This window comes from Symphodus melops (genome assembly GCF_947650265.1).
Source record: "Symphodus melops genome assembly, chromosome: 7".
Taxonomy (NCBI): domain Eukaryota; kingdom Metazoa; phylum Chordata; class Actinopteri; order Labriformes; family Labridae; genus Symphodus; species Symphodus melops.
The window spans coordinates 6,363,975-6,390,997 of record NC_136697.1 but is presented as its reverse complement, the minus strand read 5'-3'; the positions used below and the strand labels follow the sequence as shown (position 1 = coordinate 6,390,997).

The 27,023-nt window shown below is 40.1% G+C and overlaps 1 protein-coding gene across 1 annotated transcript in view; it reads left to right on the top strand.

Moving 5' to 3' along the window:
* The window catches only part of pappa2 (pappalysin 2), an 83,661-nt gene extending 57,633 nt beyond the window's left edge, over positions 1 to 26,028 (top strand). Inside the window, exons 22-27 of the mRNA XM_079347773.1 lie at positions 164 to 326; positions 2,605 to 2,737; positions 3,850 to 3,971; positions 9,142 to 9,213; positions 19,985 to 20,083; positions 24,623 to 26,028. Coding sequence (XP_079203899.1) covers positions 164 to 326; positions 2,605 to 2,737; positions 3,850 to 3,971; positions 9,142 to 9,213; positions 19,985 to 20,083; positions 24,623 to 24,736 — 703 coding nt within the window. The 3' untranslated portion in view covers positions 24,737 to 26,028. The remainder of the gene's footprint in view (positions 1 to 163; positions 327 to 2,604; positions 2,738 to 3,849; positions 3,972 to 9,141; positions 9,214 to 19,984; positions 20,084 to 24,622) is intronic.
* Positions 26,029 to 27,023: the final 995 nt, after the last annotated feature.

The following is a 27,023-nucleotide window of genomic DNA, read 5'->3' as shown; positions in this document are numbered from 1 at the left end:
CAATGTCCGAGCACTGGATTTTAACTAAACAAACCGTATAATAGGCTTACACGTTTTTGTTCACGGTGCTAAAAAGTTCTCGTTTTCTCAGCTGGTTTTAAACTCTGGTAATGTCTTGAGTTATGTTTCACTGAGACGACATGTTGCCTGTCTTTGTCTCTAGAAAGTACTTTAAGCTGGATTGCCTGGAGGAGGGACAATGGAAGCAGACGACTTGTGAGCCTATATCTTGTCCAGCCCTACCTGACGTGTTCCAGGGCATGTACACCTGCACCAACGGCCTGTACTATGACACCACCTGTACCCTGCAGTGCCCTGATGCAACAGTAAGATCTTTAACAGCTTTCCTTTTACTGCCCAGATTGAAAATAAGTACTTTAGGCTCCATCTCTATCAACAATGGATCAGTTAGATAAAGCTAGTCCTTTATATTGATATGTTTTATAATTCTAAAAAGGCAAATGTCAGGATCCAGTTAAAGGTTTGATAACTGTGAATTTGCCTCTCCATCTTTATTTTATTTATACAACTGTTGCATTTAATTCACCTTACACTAACTCATCTATTAGAGGATGCATACAATTGAACCTATTTCATATTCAAAATAATTGTTTCTGTCTTTAGTCCTATTTATCGCTGAAGTGTAAGTTATGTCATTCTATAAATAATTGACACACTTCCACATATTGCTTTCTTTTCTTTATGACTATATTGTGTACTTGTGCAACTGCAACTGTTTAATTTCCCCGAGTTGTATTATTTCCAATTATCTAACGACTTGTTTTACATATACTTACAGAGACAAGTCAACTGGAAGTCTATTTATTCTTATAGGAATCATGTATCCAATGTGCCTGCGAAACTTACAGTAGTACAAAAAGCAAAAAACGATTGATGTCAGAGAGACTGCATGATGGTGTGCTCGCTCAGCTAACATGCTACTAACTAGCTAACAGACTATTTCCTGTAATTCAGTTGCAATGTGGCTTGTACAGCTAGTTTGAAGGATTCAAAATTACTTTTGCGGTGGAGGTCCGAGAGACCACATAATGCTAGCTCAGCTTCAATCACAGTTCACAATCAATATATGTTTTAGAGTGAGTTACTTTGTTTTAAAATAACTTCTTGAGTTAAACACATTATGAATCTGGGTTAAGTTAATCTGTTGAAATTTGTTTATGCTACATACCAAGCATTTGTTAGATTTGTCAGTTTAATATGAAATACTCTCATCCTCTTTATCAGTTAGGTCAAATGTAGCCTACAGTTATTTTCTCAGAATAATGACAGGCACAACACCATCTGTAAACACGAACAAAGGAGTTGTTGTTTATAACTTCTGCAAAGACAGGAATTAATGGAGATGCTGGTCTGACTCTCTCTTTAGCAGGCTTGACTCCTGCAATGGATTATTCAATGGTCTGTCAAAGACGGCAATCAGACAGCTCCAGCAGACACAGAATGATGCTGCCACGTTTCAAACAAGGACCACAAAATAAGCTCAGCACATAACTCCAAATCACAGATCCCTGCTCTGGCTACCAGAAACCTCACACAATGAACTTCCAAATTCTCCTACTGGTCCATAAATCCTCGAATGGGTTAGGCCCTAGTAACCCGTCAGACCACCAGACCCAGTACAGACCTCACAGACAGACTTCTCAGGTCCACTGGTTCTTGACTATGGGTTTTCCCTGAGTGAAAACTAAACATGGACATAGAGTGGAACAAACTGTCTGAAGAGTTAAGACTGAAGACAGTGCTAACTACTTTGAAATCCAAGCCAAAGACTCACCTGTTTAACACACATTTTTTGACATTAAACTCGATCTTTTTTTAATCAATACTTTCTTCCAGTGTTTTAAATTCATTGTGTTTTTTTCTGGTTTTAATTATTTGTTTGGGTTGATCCCATTCATGAGTGCACATTTCCCTTGCTGGGAGAGTCAATCAGGAATGACTTTTTCTTAATTGAGATCTGGTTTGAATTTACATGGCATTTACATGGAAAAAACATGTTGCATAAAAACAGCTGAATTGTTGCTGAACAGCAGCGACACATTCAAAAAAAAAAGTGTGAGTGATGCTGCATGACTGCAGCTTTAATCACTGAACACTGTTTTACAGCGACTGTTCTTCTAAGAGGAAAAGCAGCATCATGTTTGACGTATGTGCCTGATGTCTGTACATCATACTGTAGCCAGGGAAGAAGATTTGTTTTTTATCTGCTTTTAGATTTAGGCCACCAAGTATGAACTTTCTTGTGCTGTTGTCATCCATCTGAAAGCATTCAGATGTCACTTTCTGCTCGTCAAGGACTGAGTATATTTAGGATACTTGCCAAACTGTTGCTATCACAGTTTCAGAGGAGCTGCTTGTCAACAGGCAAGGGAACTGCTTGGGGCCCCAGGCCAGTAAGAGGAGTGTTGGGGAGTTAGCAGACATAATGCTAATTAGATGGGGTCCCCAATTAATTTTGTTCAGGGCCCCAACAGATTCTAAAATCACCACTGCACAGTGTGTTGGGGATACTGAAGCATGTATGTTTATCACATAGCAACTCGATGACCACAATGAATATTTTTATCTCTGTTGTTTTTCCAGAGTGAGATTCGCTGCAGTAAGGATGGCAAATGGACTGCAGAGTTCAACATGTGCTCCACACTGAAGGGATCCTGCTCTCCTCCTCCTGATCTCAACTCTGTGGAGTACAGCTGCGACCAGGGGATGGATGTCGGTGAGTGGATCTTTATTTTGGGGAAATTGTCCATCCGTCAAGGAAACAGCCCTGAAAGTAGTCACCTTGTTAAAGGGATACTTCACCCATTTGCATGAAGCTTTGTATCACTAGAAACGTGGTGGTAGTGTTGAATGGTCGTGACTCCAGCCCTCATTTTGCCCTGAGACGAGAAAAATGTTTTTCTTTCCCTGAAAGTTTTCTTTATGACGCAAAAATCATCATATCGCGTCACGTAAAGAATTTTAGGCTGGCAGGGAAGAACTACAAGTCTACTTCTCATGTTTTCATTCACTGAAGCTACAGAACCCGCAGCTAATATAAACATTGCATCGCGTCCAAAGGACTAATCAGCAAGTGGTAAAAACTTACTTCTTGTCCTTGTTGGGATTAAACAACCTGGTACAAAACAATAAATCACCACTGGATCAAACAAGTTAGCTTATAGCTTGTAGCCTGAAGGCTCGCTCTGGTGTTCAGTGGGATCAGTGAGAGTGGCCTGTGGCGCTGTGCATTCTGGGAGTTGTAGTATTTGATTCAAATGTTCTGCTTTTTCTCGGCCAAGAAGGCACCAAATAAAAACATATTACACATTTCTACTACATATATGACCCAATGTCACTGCAGATTCACGTTTCAATGGGTAAAGTATCGCTTTAAGAATCTGAAGCCAGTCTTTGAATAATGCTCATTTCTACGCGCCCTTTGTAGATTACTTCCTGTTCTCTTGATTCTGCTCAAATGATGTGTGTCAAATTCATTCTTTCATTTCATTGATCTACCACTGTTCTTTTTTTTAGTTTAGTTTGACTATTGGTTGCAAAAGTGATGGAAGTAATTATAAAAAATGCACACAACCAATAATGAGTGTATGTTCCCCAGTGCCACTTAGTGGACCTAGAAAGTAATGTTGAACCTTTGCATTGTCTCAGTTGCCATTCAGTTTACTTATGACATATTATTGGCCCCATAGCTGCACATAGATGTTAGTGGTGGTTGTCATACTTACTTCATTCTCCGGTTGCACTTACCGATGACAACTACCTCATACAACCCCACCTGAGCTGAAACTAACTAATCCTTTCATGTCATGTCTGTTTTTTTCCTTGCAGGTGCTGCTTGCTTCCCAACATGCATTGTGGCTCTGGACATGGATCTGCGTGATCCTGTTGTCCTCCCCAACGGCACGACAACTGACTCTTTAAAACACTGGATGTTACCCACCAAAGTCGAGGTAAGACTCCTTCCGTCCAAAACTTTTTCGACTGCTACATTATTTCAGTCATCTGAGGTCTCTTAAATCTTATTTTGTTCTGTGCCATCAATTCATAACTTTCATGTCATATTTACACTTTACACACTGAAGGGCGAGAAAGGATTCTTAAAGGCAAAATAAAGAAAGCATTACAGCCCCCTCCAGACAGTGATCCTGGTACTATTGTTTAGTAACATTAACCAGCTAGTTGTTGCTAATTAGCACTCCCCGAATGATGAAGCATTTCTTGCCCTTCACCTTCTAAACAGCAGCATCATTGACCCAGTCACATTGAAAATACATAAAGCTCTCAACACTTTTATCAGCTTTCAGTCTGGCAGCGATTTAAGGGGAAAGATGCGTTCAGATCACTGACAGGAAGTTCTGGCGAGGATTTTACTTTTTAGCGATTGAATTGTGCCCAGTATGAGCACGTGCCCACATGTACTGTATCTCAATATCTCTGTTTTTCCTTGGTTGTCATGTAAATATAAATCAGGGGACGTAAACATGCGTAATTTGGAGAGATGATGACGATTATTTTTGTGCTGCAGCTTCTTTATCAGGCCTTTGTGCTGGTCATGAGAATGAATGCTACCTAGTCACACAATTTATAAAATAATAAACAAATAACAGGCTACTTCTTAACTTTTCGTAGAAGCTGAATTTAAACAAAACTAAAAGTAGCAGCTGTCAAAGGGGAATGCAGTCCTTCACATTTTTAATTGTAATCCTGCCACACTGACACATAACGGGCAGAAGATACAACAGATCTTCCTTCTCTTTTTTTAAACTTTATTTATCCCCGTGAAGCAATAAACACATCCTGTTATCTGTTATCTGACTGGAGACAATGTGTTGACTAGACGTTTTGCTGGCGCACCAAGAAAGTCTTTGACATTTAGTAGAGAAGCTTCAGTTCTCTGAGTCTGTTGAACTAGTAAAAGCTGCCTAACCCTGCTGTGAAGATGCACATTAAGATTTATCCACTACCACCCAAGACAAGAGTTTTCTTCCTACATAAGTGCTGACGAGTACTTCTATCCTGTTTAGAGACTTGGGAGACAGAGGTTAAAAAATATATAATGAGATCTGAAGCAGCACGGGCAAACACAATAAAACTACATCATATGATTAACTTTGGTTCCTAGTATGTCTCAAGCTTAAAGGAACAACATGTATGACATCTACTGAGTTAAATCATAAAAGGACTTTATTACAGTATTTCATCAGACATTAAGGAAACATTCTGGTCCTCAATGATCTGGATTTGTTTGGACCAGAGAAGGTAGGCAGTTTCAAGGCACGCCTGCACGGCCGTTTTGGATGCCCCTTGTTTTGTTTTTTTTTAACTATTAATCCCTGAGGAGCCAGGAGCAGTGACCCGCAGACACATCAGATTTGTAACACATCAGACTTGTTGCTCACAGGAGCTGGGGATTGAATCAGTTTGAGAGATGAGGACTCTACCCATTGAGCCACAGCTGGGCAAACAGCAAACCAACAGGTGTTGCAGCGATGGAAGCATGGAAGTGAACCGTTTCAGATAGAAGTGATTCTACCTAACCTTAAAAGCTTCTCAAACTAGATGACTTAAAATGCTTTTGAAAAAGAGAGAGAGGTTAGACATCAAGATGGATGTAGAGCTGGCTAAACTATGAAGCTTCCATGTCTGTGACATGGTAATCTGTGTGCAGATCGACACCAGAGAGCAGTGGACAGGGGGAAGAAACTCTATCCAAGGTTTTCAATTTGGACTAGACTACCCAGAGATAAATATTTCTCCTTTAAAAACTTTCATTTTCCCATTATGCAACCCAAGAGTGTCAAGCAGTGGAGTACCCCTTCTAACTTTCAGTCTAAAGAACTTTGGATGGCTCTTCCTTGTTTCCTTCCAATGTTGTTCAAAACACAGCTTCAAAGCTGTTTATAGTAGTACGTATTTTGTGAAGAAATGTCAGGTCTTCAGAGTTTTGGCTTTTATCATGACCACTGTGCTAATATTTGATATCAAAATTCACAAAATCTACTATTGGCAGCCTACTTCAAGCGCAGCTTTGCATCACAATAGAGCCAGTTTTCAACAATCCACATTTGTCATACAATAGTTTTCTTTAAAAACTGGCACTCGAGATACACATGTAAATACACAGTTCTTGTAAATGCCCAGTTGAATAAAATGCAGAGTTTAGAGGGTGGGTGCTGTTGGATCAGGTTGCACAGCTAGACTTGTTGCTGAGCAGTTCCATTTTTCATCATGTGGTTTCAAATGAAATCTCCTGATTGGCTAAAATGTCCGCCCTGGAGCTATAGTGATTGTAGTTTTGCTACCATTTGGAAACTCTGGGCAGGTTTCTTAAAAAAGCAGTTGTTGTTTTGCTCACTCGCTGCCATGCGAGCAGATCAGGACTCTGTGAAAGCTGATCCGCCGACAAACAGCACTGAGATTATTGCAGAAAAACATCCATCAGGATGAATAACTCATCCAAACATCTGGTGGTCTTAACAGCATGGAGCAGACCGAGCTACCGCTCCAGACTGACTCACCTTTACTGATGAGTGTACGCAGAGTTCATTCGCGGGACAGACGACATATAGTAAACATGGAGGAGCTTCTGCCTCACGTACTGTATATGCCACAGAAGTCACATCTTCTTACTTTAGATTAGTGTCAAAAGTAGTCGTTCAGATTGCTGTCTAAAAGAAAACTCCAGTGAAAGGAGGAGTACAGTAACAGTAAAAGTTCGACTGAAGGACAGTCTGACAGTTTCTGCACAAAGATGACCTGACTTCAGGTTGAATTTCAGAAACAGTTTATCCATCATTATTTAAATTGAAATAAATGAACCTAATGAGTGGACATCAATCTTGCTCCAGTATTCAAAGAGGTTGTATGGGAAAGTCTCCCTCCTCTGTTTTTTAATCTGGTACCACGGCAACAAAGAACAGTATTCAATATTAGGCAATGTCTTCTTTTTATCTAACACAAATTGTATGCAGGCTGATACTCACAGTGCAAACTGCACAAATACAGTGGCAACACTTTGTCACCAGAACCTTAGAACTTAGATGCCAAAAGAACTTAAGAAACTTTTTTTTTTCCAACCCGTGAATTTTAATAGATAGCTGCTGCTCTCTCCCTCTCTTTTGCTCGCTGCATCTTTGGGTTTAAAAATGACTGAAGATCTTTTTTTTTTTAAGATTAATTCCTTTTTGATTCTATGGGGATAATCAAAAATAGAGATTGTATCTATTGTATCATGTATTTAAAACACGTGATATCAAAGAAGCATCTAAAAAGAACTACTTTGTCACAAGCTGCATTACAGCATCAACATTTTTCAGTCTCATCAAAAATAATCAGTCAGTGGTGGTGAGATCATTTTAATCTCTTCCTAATAAAGGTCGAAGATCAATGTTTCTGGATTCAGGTGTTTTCTTTGGATTCTACAGGTTCATGTTTTCTACCCTATAGGACAGAATATATTGCATTGTCGTTATTTGTGGTAATCCAGTTAGCTGAAAAACAAACAAAACATTTTCTGAGACGAGTTCAGAAGTCTCGAACAACACAGAGTATAAACTGCAGCAGAGAGTTTCTAGTGTTTCAAATGTGTTTCATAACGTGTTTTTGACAGAAATGTTGGCAGGGTATTATCTTTCACAAATTTCTAGGAAAAGATCATTCCCTAATTCCCAGCTCTACCCGCTAATCGCACGTCAGAATCCACATCATGTTTGTGTCAGTATGAGTGGGCTATCGTTCGAGTGTTTTTGTATCACTGGAACTCAGATGCAGATAGTGAGAGTAAAGGTTCCAGCTGACGTCAAGCCCTTCAGAAAACTCACAGTGTACACAAACCTCCATGGACAAACTTTTAGGAATGTCAGATCTTTGGTTGGATATAGAGAGCATGACCCAATATCATAACTCAAGAATCGCTTCTACGTTAACACTGTTCCAGTTTCACTGTACTTTTGGGTGGTCGGTCAGTCCTTGACAGTCAGCCGGTTAATCTAACCTTGCCAAGGTCAAATAGTTGGAAGGATAACTGGTTACTTACGCCATATCTCTTACACTGACAGAGTTCTTTTTGCATGTTCTTATCTCAAATACTTCAGGCCCAGGTCTCTCTGGCTGATGTAGGCTTACACAGGAGATCACAGGGGGGAATCCATCCACTGTCTTTGTCCATGTTTGTAAGTCAGTCAGCTCTCTGTTGACCTCTGTTTAAATTCCCGGGTCAAGTAAATGGGAAGAAAACATAATCTCAAAAATGTTTGTATTGGATTGGATCAATCCCGGCTGCACGGTGGTGCAGTTGTTGGAACTCCAGCTTCCTCCCACTTTCCAAAGAGATGCTTGTTAGGTCAAATAGTGACTCTAAATTGTCCGTATATATGGATGTGAGTGTGGCTGCCTGTTTGTCTCTATATGTCTGCCCTGTGACTGACTAGGGAAAAGTCAGCAGACAGCTAACACACTTACACATCAATTTACACACACATTTGTATTACCAAAGACCAGTGGTTCAAAGGTAATCCAACATTATTAAATCTATCGGATTGAATTAAATATCACCATTTTTATTCAATCTTCAAATGGGGTTATTTCAAAAGAAAAAAGGGTTACATAATCGAATGAGATCAGGAGAAGAACTTCCACACCTCAACTGTGATCACCCTGATCCCAGCAGGGGGTTGGATTCAGACTGGATTACAGGGAAAGAATTTAAGAAACTATTAAATCTGTCAAACAAAACAACATTGCATTTCAACAAGGTAGCTGAAACATTTCAGGAATATTTGCACCAGAATGCTTTTTTTTCCCTTCAGAGACAAATTTGATGATGTGGGCTACGACACCTACTGCAAGGTTTATGGGTTGGTACAGGAGTTTTATGTGTCACCCACATCTTCCTTGGGAAAATCACTGGTGTGACTAATGAGCAAGCTGTCATCTTAGCTAAAGAATAACCACTGAATGTTTATTTTGAATCCATGGTCTCACTTCAAATACCTCAACTGTATAAAATGGAACCTCAGACAGACGATTTTGTGACTGAGTGTCATCTTGTTTTTCATGGCGAACACAGTGTTATTCAGCTCCTTTGACTGCATTGCTCAACTATTGTGCTTTGTTTTCCAGAGTATAGTCTGCACGGGGATGATGAAGTGGTACCCTGACCCTCGACACATCCACTGCATTCAGTCATGTGAGGTAAGAGTCCAAACAGCCAAGCTCTCCTGAATCCAACACAGGAGTAAGTGCTCATACTTTCATACAGATATCAGTCCAGGGTTCATAAAACTGTTAAGTGACTGCCCATTTCAGCCATGACTGAAAAAAATCTAAGGTATGATTATTTTCCTTACTGCCACAGATCGGATGTATTCAGTTCAGTAAGCAGAGTAAATCAATAGATTGAACTTAGTGATGGATGCATGTTCATTCCTTTGGAGTGGGCGCCTGCCACCCAATGCAACGGAGCACCACTCCAAAAGAAAGGCACACTTTACGTAATTAATGTGCATTTGTTGTAGTTCAGCAGACCAAGAGATCTTTCATGTGTGTCTGTGTCCTGAGCAATGTGTCTGTTCTACTCTCATGTCCTGACTGAGGGCAAGTTTTTATCTTTCACACAATCCCTCTGACTGACACATCTCCTTTATGGTTTGGCTCAGACGCAGCGCAAGGATATGAATTTAGCTCAATAGGAAATGCTTTTACAGCTATGAAATTGGCAGTGTCAGTTGCTGTGGATGAGATCGACAAAGAAATGATTGTAATCCTTGAGAAGTTGTCTGACTAACTTGTGTGAACGAGTCCCTGTTAAGCTCAAGGTTCCTTCATTCGTCTCCCTATAGGGAGAAATTTATCTCCGATACTAGGAAATTGCTGGACAGACAATTCATGAAACAATATACAAACAGAAATTACATAAATATATTTTTAATTATATTCCATGCAACTAATTAACTCACCGTGAGCAAATTTCACAATTACAAGCCCACAGGATACACAAACTATGCCAACATTTTACCAATCTGTACTCGCAGTTAAAAAATCCATTCTCAAAGTTTACAAGTCAGTGCCCACATTTTAAAAATCCATGCCCACAGTTTACAAATCCATGCCCACACTTTACAAATCCATGCCCACACTTTACAAATCCATGCCCACACTTTACAAATCCATGCCCACACTTTACAAATCCATGCCCACAGTTTACAAATACATGCCCACAGTCTACAAATCCATGCCCACAGTTTACAAATACATGCCCACAGTTTCCATATCCATACCCACAGTTTACAAATCCATGCCCACAGTTTACAAATCCATGCCCACAGTTTACAAATCCATGCCTACAGTTTAAAAATCCATGCCCACAATCTACAAATCCATGCCCACAGTCTACAAATCCATGCCCACAGTCTACAAATCCATGCCCACAGTTTACAAATCCATGCCCACAGTTTACAAATCCATGCCTACAGTTTACAAATCCATGCCTACAGTTTAAAAATCCATGCCCACAATCTACAAATCCATGCCCACAGTCTACAAATCCATGCCCACAGTCTACAAATCCATGCCCACAGTCTACAAATCCATGCCCACAGTCTACAAATCCATGCCCACAGTCTACAAATCCATGCCCACGGTTTAAAAATCCAAGCCCACAGTTAATTAATTTATACCCTTAGTTAGTCTGAGTCCACAGTTTGCAAATCCCCGCCATTAATATGCTAATGTGTGAGCCCAGATTTTAAACCATGAAAACAGATTTGTTAAGTATGTGCATGGATTAACACACAGGTTTATATATTCGTCTAAGCTGATCCTTGGGGGGCTCTGCACAATACAGTTTGCATTGCTGTAATAATATAGATATTTAAACCAACAAAGGAAGTCATGGAGCAACTTCAGAATATAAAGCACTTAATGGTTGAATTGAAATTAATCACAACCCCTCCATCTCTATTTCCATCAACTTACGACTTATCCTGCTGACTTCAGGTGAGAAATACTCAACAGACTGTAAAACTGAAAAACTTAATTTTATGAAACTTTATGAAAATTAAGTTAAATGTGTATTGATGATATCAGCTTGATGATATAAACAAAACTCAATGTCATCCATGTATCGGCATATCAACACAGGAGAATGTTGCTATACTGTGTTGTAATTGTTTCCCAGCAACCTTTCTACCTGCAGCATCACATGTCTTTTTAATGGTACACAGGTGTCCTCGATTGCTCTTTCAAGCCGACAGCGTTACAGTATCATCAATGTAGTGTAACTTTAGCCTCGTGAACACAGTGTTTCCATACCTGCTGCTCCACTTTCATAAGGTTATCATGTAATACTGTTTTTTACCTAACAAGTTCAATAAGTGCTTATGTTCAAAGCATCAAGGTAGGGAGGATTTTCAGTTTGCCGTTATTCTGATGTTAATATCAAAGACATTTTACGAATACTGAGATAGGGAATACTTAATCCTCAAAACAATTACACCATTTTTGGGCACGACCACATCAAATTTAAAGCCTCAGCCAGGAGTTTCCAGTAATATTGAACCTGAAGCAAAACATGCTCTATCATTGTTGTCATCACTAATAAAGATACCAGAGCCAGTGTGCAATGGGCTTCACATGAAGTGATGACAAATCCCAGGCAGATATTAATAATCTAACACTTCTCGACTAGAGTTCCTTTCAGAGCTGTCCAAAGTACTTCTTTTTTAAGGGTCTTGGCATTGGCAATGTTTTTGTTTTCACCTGCCAAGCCTCATAGATTAGCAGATAAAGGAAAACATAAATTAATCATTTTTCATATTAATATTGAGACTGACACAAGGCTTGTAAATCTCTCTCAATGTGTGCTGGCAGACTTTGTTTTACAGAGACCTTGATTAAGTGATCTGTTTATTGACGAGGTAACTGAAGGAGATTCACTGGACACGTACATATATTAGATATGACAAAATATTTATAATCTATTTTTAAATAGATGTTTGTCTCAGACAGGTCATAAGCTTTTAGCTATTCAACATTAGACAAGAGATGAGCATGTTTAGAGGCACAGGTGGGCTAGTGGTTAGATGGTGCGCTCTCTGTGCAGAGGCAGTAGTCCTCAGCATGGGTGACCCAGGTTCAAATCCAATCTGTGGCTCTTTTGCCACATCATTTTTAGCCAATTTGTTATGGACAAACACAGCGTCTCCCCCTGGTACTGCAGCTGTGAGCCACGGCTAATCTCTGTCACTGGGATATATTTACTACTCCTTTAGCGATAAGTGGCTTGGTCTGTCTTTGTAAATTTTTATTTAAAAGTCTAAACCCCGAATATAAAACGACCCCCACATGTTCTGCCATGTTTCAAGAAGTAACACAGATCGAAGTATGACGAAGGCCTCTGAATATTCACATGGTGTTTGATTATTGTAGCAGATGTTTGAATCTTTGTAGCTCGTCTTTAATTTAATGTTGCAATTAAATTGATTAAATCAAATCAATCAGTCAATTATACAATACGTCTAATAGTAATCTCAGCTTCTTTCATTCAAGAGTGTTCAAAAATATCTCATCACACTATTCAAACTGAATGATCTTCAGTGCCTGAGAATGAAACGTGTTATGTCTTAAAAGGTGTTCAACAAAAGAGCAGTGAATTGTCAGAATCTCAACTGAACAAAATCCATCCACTGATGGAAACCATTACGCTATTTTAAAGCCATGGTACAAAAAAAAAAAAAAAAAAAACGAAAATAAAATCATTGCACCATGAGTCAGGGTGGCGTACCAAAGTCTGGGCTGAGTCTTCAGTGAGAAGTTTGTAGCTTTCCAGGAGTTTCATCAACAATCTTTAATGATGTTCAATGAGAGGGAACAGTTATGTCATTGAGAAAGTGTGGTTTGGGTTTCATATACACATGACTTTTGAAACGATGATAACAGCATCAGAACACCTGTTCAATAATCAGCAGCGCTCTAGTGGGGCTTGTGGATGGGCACGTCCTATGATGTCACAGTCCGAGCGTCAGATCAGGGAAATTAACACAACTCTGATTAGTTTTATGTAGGTGATTTAAGGCATGGTGTTACCATCCCCACCTAATCTACTCTTCTTAAAAGTCATAAAACAAACTGGCAGGTTACCTTGAATTTTACTGAACACATGCCAGCCTTCAGAAGAATCAATACCCAGGTATGCAATACTGTATCCTCAGTCATAATCCCTCATAGTCTCCCTCAAAGAAATCACAACAATCACTTCTCCAGAAATGAAACACAAATAAGTTTCCTATAAATAAATATGTTGATGATTTGATTTTTGTTTTTTCGGACTGACATCTTTGATAGGGAGCAGAGCTAAAGACTTTTGAAATTCTTGGATTAATAAAAGTTGTTTAACCTGCAATTGAATGTCTATTCCTACTGAGATGTATGCTTTTTATGATTGTAAATCATATAAAACCATTTAGCCAGGTAGATTTTATTTGGCATTCATCTGTAGCGCTCAGAAAAGTCTGGAACAACCAATGGAACACATAAACTGTTGATGTCTCACGGTATTAAAATATTCCCTCAACCTGCCAGCGCTACATTTTCCCCTTCCACCTTCCCGTGAATGTTGCTAAGCAAAACAGTTGCTTATAACCCACTCCTCCTTGACAACACTGTAAATTATACCGGACCACATGTGCTGCATATGCTCCGTGCCAGATCTCATCCAGATGCCATTACAGCCTCAGTTTTCTCACTCTGCCTCTCTTTCCGTTCTTTTACAAAAAGCCCAGCTGACAATTAGTGTGAAAGTCACATCGGAGCGCTGATCTACTTCCACACTTTCTTAAAGATCTGTCAGAACAAATCTTTTATCAGACCAAAAAGTAAAAGGAATGTGAAAAGAGTGTGCAGCAACAACAACAAGTCCATTCAGTTCATGGACTCATGCTTCACTTTAATGACAGGCTTTAAGGCAAATGAAGGATAGGTTTAGTGAATGTCCTCAAAGGTCCCTGCTTGTTCTGAAAGGTCAAGAGTTTCCTGTTAGATTTGGATTGAAGGAATTAAACACACACACACACACACACACACACACACACACACACACACACACACACACACACACACACACACACACACACACACACACACACACACACACACACACAACACAACACAACACACACACATTACACATATCAACATCCAAAGTGCAATCAATGAGTCCTGAACAGGTGAAGCTTTTAACCCATAATAAATGACAGATTAGCAATAGTGGCATTAAAAACAAATACAATTATGAATGCATTTGCAAAACGTCAGACTTTTATTTTTGGTAGATTTTCGTAAAAAAGGATTAAAGTAAAGCGGGTTCAAACCCAGGGCTCTGCTGAGGGAAAATTTGCATTCTGCATCAAACTACAGCTCCATACCTCTTAACAGCACATCTTCAATGTTCTTCACCATAAGCTTTACTCATTACTACAGTACGATTCTACAGTTCCAATAACAATAGCACTTAGACCAATCTAAACTCACCTTTAACTTAGGAAATGGTCTTTTGAAAATCTAAATTCAATTCATTGTTGAAAAAAAAAAAAAAAAGCTGCATCACTCCCTGAATTTAGCGGATGGGTGTGTGCGTGCGTGTGCGTATTTGTGTGTGTGTGTCACTAGCTGCACTTGAATTGCGTGCTTTGTAAACCAGACAGAAAAGCCAAAGAGGATGTGTGTTTTACTAAGTTTAAATGGTGAGATGAAACTGAGAAAAGCTGAATCAGTCTGCTGAAAATCACATCATAAACATGTATTTTTAAAAGACTGATTTACAGGGGATAGATCTGCAGATTACATACAGCCTGAACGCTGTGAGAGGAACTTTGAGTATAGATTCACGCTGTACCAGGCAAAACTTCCTGAGGTTCTGGTGGAATCCTGCAGGGTTCACAAGATATTCAGTGAATCAAGTCGTCTGGGTCACCCCTGGAGTCTCTGGTCAGTCTTGGGGTTAATACACTGAAATAGCTTCTTAGTTATTCAGAAAGTAACTCAGGCAAATATCGTTGAACTTTAGGCTGGGAGTCTCCAGGCATCCTAAGTGGAGCTGTTCAAGGACTGATTAAAGTCCTGAACCATCACACCCCTGACTCTGCTCCTGTAGGCAGATGGGTATTCCCAGCAGTGCTTTCAGAAACACTCACTAGTGCATTTGAGTCACATCTCCGACTTACATATGATGTACTGGACCGTCAGCAAATATCAATTATTTCCATACAGCATCATGTGTCGATAAACCCCGCTGCTCCACTGTACGTTTTTCTCAGGCCACAGCATGGTACACATTTCAAACATGTTCCTGTCTTGCTTCATTAGTCTGCATTTCTGTAACAACACATCTGCACGGGGATGCTGCATCTGTCAGTATGGGACATTACTTCTGTCGTAGGAAGCTTTCAGGGGTCTCATTGTACTCATAGTATTATTGACCAATCAAGATTGGGCTACCGCTGAATGCAGGAAAACATTCTTTGTGTAGAACTAAAAAGGTAAAACTCACCCATTTAATATAACCATGGAAACTCAATGGCCTTCCATGAATCTCAGGCAGCATCCTGTTCATGGAAAAGTCGTGGCCCACATATCTGATATCAGTTAGTGGGATATCCAATGCATTCTCCCTTAGACCTGAAAAATGGATCGTGCATCCCAAGAGTCTAAATCTCCGTCCACTGACCGCTAAGTGGGTTTAGAGATTACGCTGCATACTGTAGATCAGGGAATAAAAGGCTATCGACCTATTTGTTCACAATGAAAGCCTCTGGGTTGTGACAAACAAATATCCATGTACCTAACTGTGTGAGTTAGACTGACTCTAAAGAAGAGAAGACACTTGGACTTGATGTCCAGGAATCCTGATTTTAAAGACCCTTAGAATAAGACTGTTGCTGACACTTAAATTACGACCACAATATTCACCGTTCCCCATTCACTTATTAGCATGCTAATTAGTAGCATACTGGCTTCTCAGTAGAGGGGATGAATGATTAAGGTAAATTTACAAACAGGTAAACGCCTGGATGACAACAGAGAAAATTCCCTGAGTAACAGATGACCAGAAGAAGCTTAAAAACATTCATCCTTTGGGAGGATCTGCTGGTGGCAAAAGGAAGCAGGTGAGAAGTTTACATATCACGTTTTAATGTGGAAGAGGAAAATTTGGCAGTGGGCTCTAACCTTCAATCATGTGTTTATGAGCACTTAAGTCATCTGTTTATTCACAGAATTTGGCAGGTAAACGGTTTCTTAAAGCTGTACAAAGAAAACAGGCTTCCTCTTTAAAGGTAAGGGATTAGGAGAAACGCAGGTTACAGCTGCATTTTTGGAACATGACACACCAAAGAGAGGGATTAAAGTCGGGGTTACTACGTGTTGCTGTGCTTCGTTTGCCATCACAAGTCGTCCAAAGTCAGTCCAGTCGGATGCAAACGACTGAAAAATTTGGTCAAACAGGAAACTGGTTTTCTCAACCAACAGGAACATTAAAAAAAATAACCTATTGATTCATTAACAGCTTATATATGCTTAAATCCAATAATAATTTGGACACTATGGTGGACCCAAATGAAAACCACCAACCATGTACCCACACGTCCGACCTCCCCTGAAAGCTCCAGATGTCGTCCGCTCAAAAACGTTGCGTCAGATAGAGAAGAGCGAGCGTCAAAGCCCACGCTCCTGAAAAACAAACGTTTTCAGCGAGTTCTGGGAAAGCAGTTGGAGAGGATCTGAAAAAATTCCTGTTATTAAAAGAATTGATACAGATACTTGGTAGGAAGTAAAAACTCAATGAATTACTGCTTCACAGAAGAGCGTTTGCTCACATTCATATGTGTTTTATAATGTTCTTGTGAGGAGTTTTGGCTGCCCGCTGATGACAGCAAAGAAAAAGCGAAAGCTACAGTTAGAGGTGCAGTATTTATGTTAGTGAGTTGAAGGGTTGACTGCTGCTGCTTTCCATGTCTCTTTTAGACTACTTTCAAAGAAGTTACTGTAACAAGGAACTACACATACCGGTTGACCTTTTTATTTCCACTCGGGACTCGTGCACAGCCGGCTCTACCTGTTTTTATACTGTGCCTTTCTGTTAGGAGGCTGCCTGGAAGGGAATGTAAATAATCATTAACCTCAACATGAGCTCTGACCTCCACATTAACCTCCTGTGGACAAAGTGTGGGGTCTGCTCATGTTAAACATCTTGAAAAATACAGGAGCTGTTTGTAAAATGGAGATCAACCCCACATTAAAGGACACTTATGGGAATCTTTAGGATTCAAATGAATCTGACAGCAGGCTTAGCTTGTCTTTTACAATGCATGACTGACTGCCCCGGACTATAAAGGCAATTCACAGCTACATGAATGTAGTTATTTGGTTGAAGCATCTGGTGCTATCACTGGTAAAGTATTTACTCCGCAACAGGACGATTAAATAGATTTATTAATGCTGGGCCAGTTAAGTTGGGAAAGGCAAAGGGATTCGTCAAATAGGAAGCTCTTTGAAGTGAAGAGAAAACTGCAGAAATCTTCTCTGCAGCTGCTCTCTCCCCCTGCGCAGGTTCAGTAGAAGACTGAGTATTTGAAAGGACTCCATCAGCCTTACAGAGAAAGCCAAAAGTATCTTTGGCACTCAGTTGTTCGTATTGTTGGCACAAAAGTATGCCCTCAAAGGCAAGGTCAAAAACATTAAAAAGGCTTTTTATCATGACGTCTTTGGGGTGGCACGCACATTTGTGGAATTTAGGATACTTAGAATATCGGTATTCATACTTTCTCCAAACACCCCCCCCCCCAGTAGCCAGAGGGCTGTAAAAAAACGTAATAAGTTTTAAACACAAGGTAAACCATTTCTGAGCAGTCTTAAATTGCAACTATGAGCTGTCCTTTCGATATATCTTTGTTCTAATAAAAATAATTCAAATCAGGTGCATCAGATGTTGTTCTTTATAACCGTATGTCAAGTGGTTTTCTCTGAATGTCAAAATGAATTTCGACTCCATCTCTTCACAAAGTCTACAAACAAAAAAACAAAACTTCTACTGTTGAACAAATGTGTCGTTGATCAGTACATGACATTAAATGTGTTTGAATCAATCCCTGCTATAATGCAGGACAGACTCTGAACATAAGGTCCATCAGTTAAAGGACCTCAAACATCAGGGTACAACGTCTTCTTGAACACCACCTTCTCGCTTTTACCATCTTGAAATTTCAAGGTGAACGACCATAGAAAAGTGATTGGTTCTTTGGCTCATTCCTACTGTGACATTAAGATATCTTTGTTGTCACTGTACAAGTGCAATGGAGCAAGCCTCACATCAGAAACTCATCAGAAATTATGAAAAATCAAAAACTTAATCCAAATATTCAAAATATACAAATATTATGCCTACAAATATGCAAATACTATCCCTATTATTAATGTACAGAAATAAAGTCAAATAATAGAATAGAATATACATTATGCAACGGACTTGAAAGTGACGGTTGCTGATGAGCTGGAGAGACTTCTTGTTTCTTGGCTGCAGCCAGAGTACCACGCTACGATACAGCCGGTGATGACAGACTCGATGGCTGACCTGTAGAAGTTCACCAGCAGCTGTCGTGGTTGTCGTGCTTTCTTCAGGCACCTCAGGAAGTAGAACCTCTGGAGTCCTTTCTTGGCCATCACTGCGATGATAATGGTCCAAGTCGCGTCCTGGCTGATGTGGACACCAAGGTCCTTGAAGCTCTGCATGACCTGCACTATCTTGCCGTTAATGTTTATGGGGCGGAAGACATTGGGCTTCAAGCCTCCTGAAGTTGAGGATCGTCTCCTTGGTCTTCAGCACATTGAGGATCATTCTCTCTATCTGCTCTGGACTGTAGGCTGACTCATTGTTGGTGATTCGAACCACAATGGTGTCGTCTGCAAACTTCATGGTAGAGTTGGTCTTGTGGGAGGGTTTGCAGTCATTGGTGTAGAGGGACAACAGTAAGGGGCTCAGCACAAAACCCGGCGGTAAAAAAGTAGATGCCCTGTTCACCCCCTCAATCGCAACCCACTGCAGGTGTTAGGCATGGTGCCCAGTCCGAGACCAAGACAAGCCTGAAATAAAATGATTTCCATTCCGAAATCTATATATATTGTATATTTGGTAACATGGGCTTTTAAGTATGTATTAAATGGTTACATTACTGTATAAATCAAACATTTGTCATGCAAAGAGTTTAGTCAAACATGATTGAAACCATGATTTCTTTTTCTTTTTCTAAAAGAACAATTCACCTTAATTTATTCAAAATTTGATTTTTATCCCCCGGCTATAGCCTCAACCTTCCCGGTGTTACAGTGAGTGACACGCTCACTGCACACAAGGTTATTTATTATCTATAATCTGCATTAGTTTTCAGTGATATTTATAGTCTTGCTCTTGGTTCTGTCTGGATCTCTTATTGTTTTGTGTCGTTCTCGGAGCACTCTGGTCTCTAGCATGTCTTGGTCTCCGTTAGTCTTAACTACAACACTGACACTGAAAATCTGACGGATTGATTTCTGTACATTTTGTTTTAATATTGTGCATGTGAACTTTAACAAACAGATGACAAAGCTTTGTTTATGCAATGATTTGAAGACTCGCTTGTTCTCAAAGGCCACCCTGCTGCCTAAGCTTTGTCAAACGAGCATGCATCTGAAGCTGGAGTATTACTCACCTGGTTAAGACTTGGATTATTTTACACAAGTGTTTATTTTGATTTGCTTCTTGGACATTTCATACAAACAATGTCAATTTATGCCACTTATTGAAAATCTGCTTTCTGGGAAAACTCTGAATCATGTTAAAATGTTGGCCATCCCCACCTTTTATACTTGTGAGGTAAAATTATCTTTTCTTGGGAAGGACATTTACATTATGTTTCTTGTTTATAACTGTGTCTAGCCTTTTGGAGGGGACGGCTGGTGTGACACCATCAACAACCGGGCTTACTGCCAGTATGACGGAGGAGACTGCTGCCCGTCCACACTCTCCACCAGAAAGGTACACAAACACATTTCCAGGGCTCCACGTCCAGACTGTATTTACACAGGAGGAGAAATGTTGCCTTTCTTTACTTTAAAAGCATCTGTTTTTGTTTCTTTAATAAAACATCATTCAGGGAGAACCTGTGAGGAAAACTTACACTTTCTTTTCCCCTTGTTTAAAAGGTGGCAAAAGGTTGTTTAGCTCACTGCAGGCTCACATCTTGAAATCAAGACGGAGCTCAGAAGGTGAAGCTGGATTCAAAGTCTTCCTGTTTACAGTAGTAGAAAGCCGTCTCTTTTGGCACGAGCGCTGGGCCACTACGCAGGAGACTTCTGCTAAGCAAACAAACACAAATCCCTGCTACTTTCCCCTCTCTCCCGCTAACGACTGCACCTATTTAGACTCACTCATCTGTACTTAAAACAACAGAGGAGACTTGTGCCCTCCGGCTTTTCCACTCAAATGGTAAATAAGCAGGTTTTCACCACCCCATGCTGCTTTACACTTTCCCACCTCTCATATTAAGATGCTGTTTCACTGCAGAAGGAACAAGTCAGGGGTCAGGACGTCAGGGAAAATGTAGCTACTGACATTAAATTGCTGCTTCTATTACACTCCTAAATGTGTTGTTTTTTTAACAGTGGGATGTAGGCCTGTAATTGATTTACATTTTGGAAAAAAAAAGAGGAAAAAAAAGAGTCAGACTGAATGAGTTTGAGGATATCAGCTATCATTGTTCATAGCGCCCCCCCCTCCCCACTGTTGAAAGCCTTCAAAGATATTGTCAGTGGTTGGCCGGTCGATAGAGGGCGCTATAGTGCCGCTTCCCCCTCCCCTCAAGCAGAATAACAGGCCTTCACTGAAGAAGAGTATATTAAATTCCTTCCAAATTAAAATTTTAAAGAACAAAGTAAATATGATGTATTTATTGAGTCAAATGTATAATCAGCATTTGAATGTAGAATTCACACTTTCTTTGTGTCTAAAGTTACGGACTGGTGTTGTGTGTCCGGTCTTGGGCTCGAGACTTCAGCGCTCCAGGCCTTCATTGAATCTGATTATTTGCTGCTTTTCAGTTCAAGAGATAGAAGCATCAAAGAGCGAAGGACAAACGTGCACACGTACTCCACCACCCAAAACAAAGCAGCAGAGGGATACGAACAGTGAGTCAAGAGTCATGCAGTGTCACTGGATCACAGCATTGACCGTTTATTTAGTTACATCAGAGCTGAGCAGACTAGCATGAGTCAGCAGTTTCTTTAGTTTTCTGTACAGAGTTTAGGGAATATATACCTCAGTATGGGTGTATTTAGTGTCAGGATGTTAAGTATGTCAAATAAGAAAGATTGTTAAATTACCTCAATGCAGTGCTAATTACGTTAGCTACTTAAGGGAATTTTCCAATATATGTGTTAGCATCAAAATAAAGAACTAAGAAATGCATCCCTGATAACCATCTGTGAGAAATGACAGAAAAAAAGGAAAGAAAGAGAGAAAGATCAAGCAGGGATGACGCAAAGTGAAATACAAAAACAAACTTAGGGGTGGTGGCATGGAAAGGCTTCTTCTTCATTTTTTGTTTAAATCAAATTCAGCGATTTAAGTAATAGACAGTCCAATGAGAAAGAATGCGTCAAGGAATTGGTATACAAAAAAAAAAGGCTGCTTCGAAAAAAAAGAAGTAATTACTCCATTTACCAAAAGCAGTGACAAATCTGGGTTCTAGTAGTATGAACTAAAATCCTTATTCTTGCTTGTGCTTGCTACAAATGCATCACATTACAGTAATTGCTCTAAATGACTTCTGGTGTCTGAGAGCAATAATATAAATAATAATGAGCAAACCCAGGTCGGGCCAGTGGTGGAAACCAGGCCACTCACTCCCTCACTACTTCTACATAAACACCATTTTTTCCTCCTATTTTTCTGCTTTCATGAGAGCCCCCAAACTATACCCTATTTGGCTACTGTACAGCCGCACATTAATGACACTCATTCAGGGGGCCCTGCCTATTAATTCCTACGGCCTTCAGTTGGCTGAGTCCCGCCTGTCTCCTTCATGTCCGCAGCACGCCATGACTCACCGGCAGCTCCTTCCTAAACGGAGAAGGAGTTCAGCGAGTGTGTAGCTGCCATCGTAATAAATGAGCTGCGAGACTGCCACTCACTGCTTTTTTTTTTTTTTTTTTTTTTAACAGGAGAAGGGGGAGTGGAGGGTATGAGGGTGGGAACGGCGAGGTGTCTGACGGTCTGCGGTTTGCTCGGCCACTGTAAAACAGCAGCACAGCGAGCGGGGGTCGTTCTGAGGAAGTTAACCAAACCGCTGTGAGAGTCAGCATCCTGACTGCCACTGCCACTCTCTGTTTCTATGTGGCTGCACTTTTGCAGGTGCAGGAAATAACAGCTTTTTAATGCAGTGTGACCCACAGCACATATTCTCTCTGCTTGATGTAATATTTTAATGCCATTTGCTGAAGTTTCAATACTTCGCTATCCAGGGGCGTCCCCAGACTCTTTTTGACTGGCACTGACTTGTGCAGGGATGGCCTGAAGCTTGTGTGAACACACATGAAGGAAGAGCATTTATTTTCCTCTTCTGTCTGCACTCAACACATCGCCTTTTCAGTAACACAACAATAATAATGGCAACATATGCTAACTCTTCAAGGACTCAAATCAATATGAATGTCGAAAATCACAATATAAAGTATATTGTAAAAAATGCACCTTCACACTGAGAACTACCTGCTGCCTGTTGCAACACAGCCTGAATGGTAGATTTCAAACAAGTCCCACCTCTGGCATGGCAAAGACAGAGTTGTCTAATTTTTGGCTAGCACCTGGGGTGGCCGATAAGATTACAAGAGGGCCCAGCTGATGTTTTTTTATGGATCAGACAGTTTTGCTGTTATATACAGGCGTGCTGCAGGTATGATTTAGGGAAAAACTCCAAGGAGAGATGATATGGAGCCAGAACAGTGACAGCTAAATGTTAGCATTTTAAAAACACCTGAACTAAGAAGGCATTGAAACATTTAAATTGTGAAACATAAAAAAATAAATAAAAATAAATAAATGGATTGCAACTAAAACTGGTGCTGGCGCTGAAACAATTTCAATGAAGAACAAAGAAAATGCTTAAAAATATTTTATTTGATAACTTTCACGTTCTTCGGTGACAATTTCCAAATGTTTTCTTCATGTTTTTCTTTTTCCAATGACTTTAAATTATTATTATTTTTTTTTTAACGATGCAAGTTAAATTTTATAATGACATAATTATAATTTCGGTTTCAGTTCTCTGACACTTTTTTTTGGCGTGGAAGGGGGTTTGAGGGGAGGGAGCGATGAGAGCAGGACTTACATATAATCTGCTTATGGACGAGAACTGACCCTGAACCCGCCTTCCGATCAGATACCTCCAGCATGAACGCAGGCTGACTGTAATAGCGTCTACCTGGTCACCTGGAGCGACCAAACCACAGGTGATTCAATCTGCTGGTGCCTCTTTACATAGAACTGAGAAGGGTTGAATGTTGACATTTAAATTACATTATACTCGATGTTATGCCGGAGGTCCGCTGGAACATGCATTACTGTTAGCGTTAGCTTTTAACCCTTGTTTTAAAGGTAGCTGGTCCTTCTGCAGTGAAACCATAACCCCCACCATCAACCCCGTCTCCCTCTAAACTGAGGGCAGCACTGAAGGTCGACAAGCTGCTACCTCCCACTCTTCCTCGCCTTGTTACCTTCATCCTTATTTTCTTTCTAGGCCTCCCACTCTCCTTTTACCCCTCTCGTTCTCTCAGTCTTCCTCTCTCTTCTTCTCTCCAGGAGCAAATGTTTACATTTCTTGCAACAGACTGCTTCGCGGGGCACCAGAGTTTATTTTGCAACCTGTGGTGATGGCTCGCTTCCTAGACAAGAGCTGGCAGCCTCTTGTTGTTGATTCTTAACATGTGTTCATCCGTTCACCTCCACGGCGGTGCGCCCCCCCCCCTGAAGACCCTCAGGGCTTCTTCGGCATTCAAAGGCCACGTTGAACCATTTCACATCATGCACTTTATCGGCCTCCGGGGGGCCGTTGGAGTCCTCTTTGAAACTGTGAGGAAATATAACAAGTCTACTTAGACGGCGCTTGGGTTACTAAACACTACTTACCTTTCAGCACAGACACAAAGCAGAAGAGGAGGATAAGATGTTTACTAGCAAACACATTATAAGGCTGATTTTTGAGTTTTTATAGGAGTCAACTTTCACTGAACCACCTGATGTAACGTTTCATTTTACTCTGCTGAGTCTCTTCTCTCTTTCCCAGGATAACACTTGAAAAGAACCTGTGCTATACATGCAGGATTTTACATAGACAATCCCAATCAGACTGTGCAACATATGTTTGTCTCCGTTTAGTCATCCATTAAAAATGACATCCGTAGCAGAACGTCTCTGAAAGTCACATTGTGCGTGTTTTCATTGAGATCCTGCTGCATATTTAAAGATGTATGGTGGCTTTGGGAAGCTTAAGGGATGAATGTTCTTCTTGTTTACACACAGGTCATTCAGTTTGGGGCCGACTGCGACCAGGATGAGTGCACTTGCCGTGATCCAGACGCAGAGGAGAATAAGAGCAAAGCCAAGACCTTGAAAGGAGGAGGAGGAATGCAGTGAGATGGAGGGATGAAAGAGGCTGAACTTGTATTAAACAAAGTCAAACCACAGACTGTACACCACAACAAACAAATACAAAAATATTCAATTTTTAACATTCGTAATGCAAAGAATGCGATTGAAGACAGACGTCTTTCAAAAAAAAGTTTTATTTCGTCTATTTTTTTATTTTTGATTGTTCGGTTTGAAAGCATCGCACATGAGTCATGTTTGTTTAAAAATTCCTTCCTGCATCAATCCAGCCAAACATCCACTTGTGAAACTTGTATATTGTTTTTCTTCCCTGTTAAGAGGTGAAATGTTATCTTCACTGCTGGATTTGTGTCCGACCAGATATGTCATATTTGAAGATTTGGAGTCTGACTAAGAAAACTCTGAGGTTTATCTTCTCCTGAACAAAACAAGAACTCCTAATTGGATCAAATCACAGATGTACACAGATGCACGGACGTTTCTGGACTTGATTAGTGCTGGGATGTAGAAAAAAACAAAACAACTGGCCGTGCCTCAATGAAGTAGAGGCTACTGCAGCAGACCAGAACAAACATTAGCTTTCCATAAAATCACTTCAGAGTGCAGCATGGACGTTTGAATGAAGCTAAAAATGATATGGCAGATCATACATCATTTGTTGTTATGGAATCCAAACGGGCTGCTAAAATCCGATCTCCGTTACCAAAAAAAAAAAAAGAGATTCCTGATTATTTTTCACTTGACAAAATCATTACATTACATCCCACCAACCCATCCCTGAGCCCTGAAAGGACTTCATTATTGTGCACCAGAGCCATCAGGCTTGTTGGGAAAGTGAAGGATACACATCTGTAAAGACTAACATGTATAGACTAATATATTTGGACCACCTATATATCTGCTAGATCACGTATTAGTTGCACAAGTCAACACACTATTTATACCAATACAAACACTTATCTGTACAATGTAACTCTAACACAAGGCTTCCCATATGTATCACTGTCAGATCCACCAAATGTCACACATGATGCTGTATATTTCTCATTACACAGTCACCATGTCAAAGATGCACTTGAGATGTTCACCTTGATTACCACATAACAGTGGATAGATGAAAATAGTGATGAAAATAAAAGGGAAATACTTTGGGAAGTCTGCGTCATTATTGAGCTCCACATGACCTTCACACTCCTGCCTGCATGTTGGGACCTCAGAATGGGTCTCCATACAAATGTATCAACGATCGTGTAATCGTGTTCTCCTGTGATGCTGTACTGTACTTTATACTCTTTAAGAAATAAATATCTTTATACCAACCCTTTGAGTGTCCTCATTGGATTGATTTCAGAGCATTTGAAGAGAAAATATCTTTATTTTTGTATTAATGCTAACAATTTTTTAAAGTTCTGGTAAATCTGTTTAACCCCTGATCCCAGTTGATGCTGAAGTGGGAAGAGGTGAAACGAGAGCCCGGTTGCTCAACAGTAATATTGTGGGATTAAAGCTAATAGTTTGGATCACTCGTTGACATTTAGTTCAGGGATTACTTTTGCAATGGAGTACTGATACGTCCTTAATTACACAATTAAGTCTTACATTTAGGAGATTTAAGTTGGAAGAGACTAAAGTTGTAATATGACAAGATCCCTCCATTATACACACCACTTTTTCCCGTTGGGGGTAGTGGGGGTTTAGAGCCGGTCCCAGCTTTATACGAGATACGCAGCGAGAAAGCCCTTCCAGAGAAGGGGCGTGGTCAGACAGCTCATTTACATATTTAAAGCTACAGACACAAAAACAGCCTGTTCTGAGCAGGATTAGAGGGGTTTATAGACATGATCAAATACAGGATCAGAGTGGATTTAGATTTAAAACACACTTCACAGTCATGTTTAGGAAGCACTGCAACAGATTATTCTTATTCTTTTAATTCAAGATTTGAGATTTAATATTTGGATTTCATTGTTTCATTTGGTCCATGAATTAATAAATATATATTAAAAAAACAAACAAACAATAATGCTTAAGTTGGTTCTCAATGATTTAGGTCATGTATGCACTCATGTAAAGTAACATGTTCTCGCAGCACACTGATTGACCACACTGCAACTGTTAATAATTTCCTTCTCTGCTCTGTGAATTTCAGTCGTTTCCCCTCTGCAGAAATGTTAATCCCAACACCAAGAGGCTTTTGAATAAACGGGTCGTGGTGAGCTGGGGAAAACAAACTAACAAGCTCTGTCGAGTAAGAAAAGTGAATATTCTTCAGTGACTTGTAGAGCCCCTCCTTCCTCGCTCCTCATTCATCAAC